The sequence below is a fragment of the Parasteatoda tepidariorum genome, chromosome 9 (genome assembly GCF_043381705.1).
Source record: "Parasteatoda tepidariorum isolate YZ-2023 chromosome 9, CAS_Ptep_4.0, whole genome shotgun sequence".
NCBI lineage: Eukaryota > Metazoa > Arthropoda > Arachnida > Araneae > Theridiidae > Parasteatoda > Parasteatoda tepidariorum.
In genome coordinates, this window is record NC_092212.1 from 49,189,727 (window position 1) to 49,198,150 (window position 8,424).

An 8,424-nucleotide genomic window follows, 5' to 3' on the forward strand; every position below is an offset into this window, starting at 1 on the left:
TACAAAGTAAATTTTGCAAATATTTGACTATTTTGCTTGCCTTTTAAAAGGTTTAGCATGACGTAAGTACTTTAAAGTGGTGAATTATATAAGCCTACGAATTTTATAGAAATTGTGGTGAATAAAAATTTTCTAAATTGAATTTATTAAACCAAGAATCACAATTGATAAACTACCACTTTAAAATACATATTTACTGTCCGGAGCAAGTTGGCATCTCTGCATATAGAAAACATATAAAATCTATTTTGCTATTCTTTATAATTATAAAAACTGTCTAAGAGGAAAAAAAAAAAAAAAAACAGTTTGATTATAGGTAGTATTTAATTTGTATCGAAATATTTTTTTTTCTTTTCGATTGGCAGGCACTGAACTTTATTCGGTAGAATTAGAAGATGCCAGAGTTGTTACTCATTTTGCGTTACCCAGTGGGCACCTGTGAACCAAAGTCACGAAGGCGAGTAACATTGCCTACGCCACACTGCCACAAACCCGCTTATAGGGTGGGCCACATTCATACATAACACACAACAGAGAACAACACAAGAGAGAGAAGCATCCATGCCCAGAGCGGAATTCGAATCCCCGGCCATTGGCTTCACAGTCAGGAGAGCTAACCGCTCGGCCACCTTGCCGGCTGTATTAAAATATAAAATCCGAAATAAGTAGTTTGAAATTTTTTCCCTTTCTAATTCAATAAGTTTATCAGCAATTGATTTTGTAAATTAGAGAAATTTCAGTTATGAATAGCTATTTATCTTAGATATAAATAACTGCACATTTGTTTCGAAGTGAACCGTGTTTTAAAGATTTTGTCTTTAACGCCGAAAAAGACATCGATGTTCCACGCTGTCTATCTCAGATATATAATTTTAATGCTAAATAATTTATTATTTTATATTAATATAGCTAGCATTTATTGCTAAACTATTTTGACCTAAATTATTACAAAATAATGAAAAACATGATACATTTGCGGCAAAGGGTAGATAAACGTCTGACAACTTGAAAGATAGTATTACAAAATACAGAAAATGAAACAATAAACTGTATTTTTTTTCTATTTTAATTTAAAAAATCAAACACAAACATTTTAGATAACTTCATTAATCACTTTTATATACACGAAATAAATCCAATTTTTTTTCCTCTGTTCTGTTTATTTTTATTTCATAAACCATCCTTTATACACAAAATAGTTTTAATACTGAAGATTACATTCATATTTACAAAAAGAAGTATGCATGTTGATATTTTTCAATTTGCTTGAATATGCCATCTTCTCACGGGTGAAAATAAAAACCAATGTGCAATCTCAATTTTACGATGTTGAATCCGCACTTGGATTAATTTTCTCTAAAGCCAAAGGTAGTTCGGTAACACTGAGGAACGCAGAATATTTCTTGTATTCCAAAGACACCTGGAAAAAAAAAACATAAATACAATTTTGTGTTTTGCTGTATTTCAAATTTTTATTTAGAAAATTTAATTTCATTCAGGCAGAAATTATTTTTTATTAAGATTTTACCATTTAACACACTGCAAGCGGGTCACGTAAAAATACATTTTTGAAATTTCTGCAAACCATGCAAAAGTTAAAAAAATTGCAGCAAAACTACTTCGTTTCCACTCTGTTTTTCAAAGAATTGATCCATTTGTGATTACTACAAATATAAATGATTCAGTTTATATGTAATCAATCCTTCTTAAGAGAATAACGTTTTTAAAATGTCATACTTTCAAATTCAGCTGGTAGCTAACGTAATAAAAGGCCTGCTTAATTTGATTCGAAATATGTAACCACTCTTTTCATGAAGTCACTTTCCTCATTATTGCTTTTTTCATTATGTTTTGTAGAGACAATTAAGAACTAAAGTATTGAGAATTTTTGCTTATTTCGCAGACATCAGTTTATAAGCAAAGCCGAATTGTTCCCCCTCTCTCACTGCGGGGCTCTTAACACTAGGTTTACATGACGCGTCATTTTGATGCATTTCGAGTTTTGTAAGGAAAATTATAAAACCCGTTTGAATTTTTATTTTATCTCTTGTAATGACTTTTAACCATTGATCGAAGTAAATACATATTGAAAGCTATTTTCTTCAAAAGCGTTGAAATATTGAAATTCTCTAGCTGTTATATACCTATCTCTACGGATATGCGTCAATTTGACGCGATCATAATTTAGACAAAATTTTGAGTAAACATTCAAACATCACATCAATAATAAATAAGAATGTACCGACAATACTTCGATTCGTTATCTCAAATAAAACAAGTGATAAATAATTGTTGCTGATAATCAATAATAGAAAGAACAAACGCAGAATGTCAATTGATATCAGAGTGCCAGATTTTGAAGGTTTCAAGTTGCATAGTTTGAGTATTGAAACATGAAATCTATATATATATTTCTCTTACACGGCACCAAAAAAAAAAGCCTCATTACAACTCCCCGAATGGCAACGTTAAAAAATCGACCAATGATTGCTGCTAAAAATGTCACATGGCATATGTCACATGAGGTGGCTCAACATATAGCGCTTTTAAAAACGGCAACAATAACCAGAGTGAGCATTATCAAGTTGTTCAATTCAGATTCATGCCCTAAAAACATGATAATATTTAATTTAAACTCAATTAGGAATTAATTAGGCTGGCCTTCTCCATGACTATAAATAAGTCACAAGGTCAGACTTTTGAGAAAATCAGTTTAGTATTGACTAAACAAGTTTTTAGTCATGGACAACTTTATGTTGGCCTGTCAAGAGTTAAGTCATTTGACAGCCTTTCAGTAATTGCTCCAAGATGCCAAATCTATAATTGTGTTTTCAAAGAAATTCTAAATGCTTAGTGTTAATTTCTTAGAGCTTTGCAGAAAAAAATGTTTTTTGGAAAAAATTTAATTGAAACTTCTATTGGCAGTAGGCAAGGGGAACTGCCAAAATCAAAACTCCCCGATTAGAAATGCAGCATGGCGACCTCCACGTGGTATTTCTCGGGTAATGCTAACAGCCATGCATTTTAATTTATTGTATGTAAAACATCCTTATTTTGTTCTAAAATGTTATGTACTTTATCACAAATGTTAATTAATATAGAAATTGATTTCAATAATGCTGATCACCAAAAAATATTTCATTTGGCGATAAAACAAATTTTTGTGTTCTTGAAAATGAAAGACTTTTTGAGGGTTATTATCTCACAAGGAAAAGTTAGGGTTTAAAGTTTATATTTTTAAATAATAAAATTTTTTTCTAAAACTTTCAGAATTTCTAGCATTAACTAATTTATTATACACATTTAGTTGAATTTAGGTGAGTAACTGCAATATTTGATAATTTATTTTGCTAATATGTTTCTCATTTAGCTAATGTTTTGATTTTTTCACCATGTACAATCTAAATAGCTAATATACTTTTTTAAAAGCCAATAAGAACATTGATAGAATTCTTCTACATAAGTACAATACTATGTCTTTGATGATAAAATACTATGTCTTTGATGATAATATACTATGTCTTTGTGCTAGAACATTGTGTTCATTGGCGAGCGAGCGCAGTGAGCCATGGTTCACGGCGTGAACCACATAGGATTGCGTAGCATTTCTCGGGGGTTGGCGAGTGTTAGCGAGCAGGGGGCGGAGCTTCCTAGTACTAGAATATTTCATAAATATATATCTCATATCTTCATTTTTTTCGTATAGTATACAATTACATTGGTTTTTCAGTGCAGAGATGCCAACTGCTCCGGACGTGCTAAAATAATTAAAGAAATGGTAATAACAGCAAAGTTAATTTTAAATATATAAAGTGGTGAAATATACAAGCCTACGAATTATTTAGAAATAGTGGTGGATAAAAATCTTCTTAATTGAATTTATTAAATTAAGAATCACAATTATATGTATTCTTTCATACGTCATATTGACGCGTGTTCGTAGAGATAGGTATATTAGAGCCCCTGATTTAGACAGGCCGACTTATCATTTATTGTTGGAGCAAAGAGCTAACATAAGCACAGCGAATAAATATTTTCAAGTGGTAGTTTATGAATTGTAATTCTTGGTTTCTTAAGTTTGATTCAGTAGATTTTAATCCGCCACTATTTCTAAACAATGCGTAAGCTTATATAATTCGCCACTTAATAGATCTTATTACATGCTTTACACTTTTAAAAGCAAGCAAATATTGTTAACTATTTGAAAAATTTACTTTGTGTTTATTTAACGTTTTTTAAATTATTTTGGAGTGTCCGCAGCAGTTGGATGCAACGAATACTAAAATAACGTTAAATTGCGAACTTGTTTGCTCCAATAGTGCTTGATAGGTCAGCTCTGATAGTATAGAAGCCTTAAGGTATATAAGAAACGTCCGTAAACCTAGTGATGTATTGGTTCATGCGTCAAATTGACGTGTTTTCGTAGAGATAGGTATATAAGAAACGTCCGTAAACCTAGTGTTAAAATGTAAGCAAAACTACCAAAAATTCTAAAAGCTGTTCAGTGGTCGGAAAACTACATCATTTATGTAGTTTACTAGAACAATTTTATTACAAATGTAATTAACCACAACGATTTTTTTTTAAATGTTGTATTTTGTATCTCACTACTACAAACTAATTTGGATTTCAGTAACTACTTGAAGGAGACGAACTTTGCTGGAGAACTTAATTTACACCTATGTTCAAAATGGTTTTGAATAAGAGATTGGATAACATTAAATATAAGGCAGTAATTAAGAAATATTTATTTATACTTAGAATAAATTTATTTTTTAAAACATTTTTTTTCGAATTTGTTCATTTAGCCTTCAACTTTTGATAGCTTTTTCAACAGCGAATATAGAATTTAAGAAATGCGGAGTGATTTTTAAGTTGCTTTTAGTTTAGTATTTTTAATTTTAAGTAATTTTTTCACCACTAAATATCAAAAATTATAAGTATCATATGAAATGCAACGTTAAAGCATCAATCTACTGGCTACTATATTAAAAAGTAATCGTTACTATCTTCCTTCAACGAATTTTTCTATATAATTAGCGAAATTCCCGAACCCTCTAGTGCCACCTAGTAGCGAAAATAAGCATGAGATGATGGTCGTAAACAGGGAAATGGCGGGATCCGTATTGAAATCAGGGGAAAAATTTCTTCGATTTTCACGTGACCCGTAGTGGGGGACGAAACAGATACCCCTCTCAAATCGCGGGAGCCGTACGAGGAGGGTTAATGCTCTTTTATTTCCTCTAAAAAAATTAAATACATCAAAATATGTTCCTTTTCTTTGAAATAACATCAATGTTTTACGCATCCGCATGTTAAATGTTGACCAAAGTGATTAATTATCTATTTTGCGTAATGGTCAGTTTAAATATTAGTTATACATGATTTTAAATACTTAATCTCTGCTAAAGCTCAGCTGCAGCCACAGGGTCATTTTCATTGATTCCACTAAATGACTTGAGATGATTTCTCCCATCAAATTCAAAAAATTAAATGAGTTAGAATCGTATTTCTTTTATATCCTAACTATGAGGGTAGGTGCTAAAAATATCTACAAACTACTGTTTTTAATTTTTTGTTTTGCACAACTTACTTCACTACGTTTTTCTTTTTTAAAAAAATGCACCACACTACACTACAAAAAAAAGTAGCGACTTAAGTAGTTTCACTTATTTTAGTGCACTACTTCCGACCACTGATCGTGTTATTCTAGGACAAATGAATTATTAAAAAGAGATTAAATTTAATACTAAAATTGGTTTTACTTGGTGATTTAATTCATTACTTTTATTAATTAAAAAAATTCTTTAAAAAATTCAGTTTTTTTTAAATTTCTAATTAACTGATTCAGTGTTGCGCCTTCTTTAAAAAAATAATTAAAAGTGTACCCTCTTCCTAATATGAAACTAAAATTTTTGATCATCGCCTGTAGTTCCTCAAACACACAATCGCCACAATAATATACAATTGTCCAATATACAATCTACTTACAAAACAGATTGATGGTTTACGGATAAAAAGAAAAGTCAGATTGTGTCGCTTTTACAACAGCTTATGTGTCCGGACCAGCTCCGTTCACAGAGTCATACAATTTAAAGATAAAAACTAAAACAAACGATAATGCGCGTATTTCGAAAAGTGGTAGGAAGTACCTCGCTACTACTACTGTAGTCGCTATACCTTCTGTAGTCGCTACTTTTTTCCGTAGTTTGTTGTGTATTGCTCTACTTTTAAAAAGAAGTAGTGTAGTGAGTTGTGTGATACCAAAAAACAGTAGTTTGTAGCGATTCCTGGCAACTACTTTTAACGTTGGTTAAATAAAGTTCAAACGCAAAACAATTTTCGATTCTGATTGGTGCAAATCCGCCGTAGGCCCTACAACGTTATCAATGAGAATCCCGCTGTGGACGAGCGTTAATAAGATCTGCGTCAGTTGCTTAGAAAAATCGGTCGAATGGGTTGTGAGAAATAGAACTTTAAATAACTGACTTTTTAAAATTTCGATTTCGCAGGAACTATAAAGTGTCTGAATTTTTGTGCCTGATTTGGTTAAATAAAATATCGTCTGCAGCAATTAATTAACATATTTGCGGTGACCCTCTCAAACCATTAAGATTGGGTTCTAGAGCTTGAAGATCCGATCATTACATCAAAAGTTATACAGGGTGGTTCATTTTTTGTTGTTGCCCTGTGCTTTATTTCTCGTATTATATAAGAAGGCATTGATCACCTAAATCCAAATATTTAATAACTTCTTAGTATTTCTTAAATGAAATATTAAGCGTCGAGAAAAGCAGAAAGTTTAAATGAGCAAATTCGTAAAAAGTGCTTTGGAATAGAACACTTTTTCATGTAAACATGAATTAAAACTATTAAAACTTCTTAATATCTCCTCACATTTAATCAAGTCAATTTTATTATTCAAAGTCATTGAGAATATTGGGGATAAATAAGTTCTCAAATTAAGTTTGTCCTCTAAAAGTAACAAAAAGTAGTGACTATATATCGAGAGCAGTTTGTAGACGTTACATTTAAAAAAATAAATAATTGTAGATAACTTGAGTTGTAATAAAGTAGTTGTAGTTGTGGTTAACTACAAAGAAAGTGTAGTTTTTCCGACCACTTATTTTAACCCTTTTCTAAGTCATATGCCCCATTTGGAAACACCACTTTCAAATTTATTACATACTACTAGAACTCCACTTAGTGCGACTACTTTCTTCTATATGAAAATTTCGTTCGATGTTTAGGAAACTCAATTAGTGAAATGACACGGATTATAAATAGATTTCCTTATTTCCAATATACAAGTCAAATAGAAAGAAATATATTATAATATTCTGTTATTTCTGTTACTGTGTAAATTGGCGTAATTGGCGCAAGATATTTATACTTGTGACCAGCCTGTTTAAGTTTCCGAATTATATAAAAAAATGTCCCCTAAAATATTTTATATTCTACCACACTAGATGGTGCTGCCATCTAGTGTGGTAGAAACTAGACATCCAAATCAACATGGCCAACGGTATCTCACCCATTGTGGTGGTCCTGAAAGAGTGGATACCACTTCTGGAGAACGAATAAGGTCTCCTCATGTGTGCGCACTTGTGCAGCTCATTGGAAATAAGAAAAAAATATTTTATATTAATTCCTCAATAACAGGCCACATAAAGTGACCTACACATGATAAAAAAATGAGAATACATGATGGTTAAAGCTAAGTAGCTTTTCTTCATCTGTGTTGCTTTAAACATTAAGTAAAAAACAAAACAAAAACCAATACCGAAACAAATATTATAATTTGGGTTATCTATAACATACAAATTCTTACTTTTGTTGTTGAATGAGTTTTAAATCTGTAATGATGCAATATGTTAGCCATACATAACTTGATCTCCAGCAAAGCAAATCTCATTCCCAAACAGTTCCTCGGTCCCTCGCCAAATGGTAAATATGCATATTGTGGATGTTTAACATTAGATGAATCCATGAACCTAGAAGTGAATAAATAAATTTAAAAAAAAAGAATTACAGAAAGAGTATCACCATATATAATATTTTCAAAGCTATTTCGCCAAAGAAAATAAAAATGGCACAGTTAAAGTGCCTCAAACTCGAAACAAAGCTATAATTATGAGCTAAATACGTACCATCTCGCCGTTAAGAATTATCTAGGACTTAGACCTGACAAATAGTTTATAATTTTTGTTAAAAATGTTCAATTTTGTCGAAGTTTTTTCATTTAGAAGAAAATCATTATAATCAATAAATAATTCTCAAGTTTTGTAAGTTTTTATTCGCACAAGAAAATATAAGTTTTCAAACATTAAAAAATTAGGGAAAAAACGCATTTTATTTTTGGAAAATCTTGGCTTCTCTTCAGCCTGACACTTCACGTCATTTTCATAATTAGCACATAAGAAG

General features: G+C 31.0%; 1 protein-coding gene across 1 annotated transcript; it reads right to left on the minus strand.

Annotated features, from left to right (window-relative positions):
• Positions 1-1,062: 1,062 nt before the first annotated feature.
• LOC122271714 (cytochrome P450 6l1-like) lies at positions 1,063-7,994 on the minus strand (the record flags this gene model as incomplete). The annotated part of the gene is given in 2 exon segments (XM_043053914.2): positions 1,063-1,420; positions 7,832-7,994. Coding segments are annotated over 2 exon segments (262 nt in total), but the record flags the coding sequence as incomplete, so codon positions are not given.
• Positions 7,995-8,424: the final 430 nt, after the last annotated feature.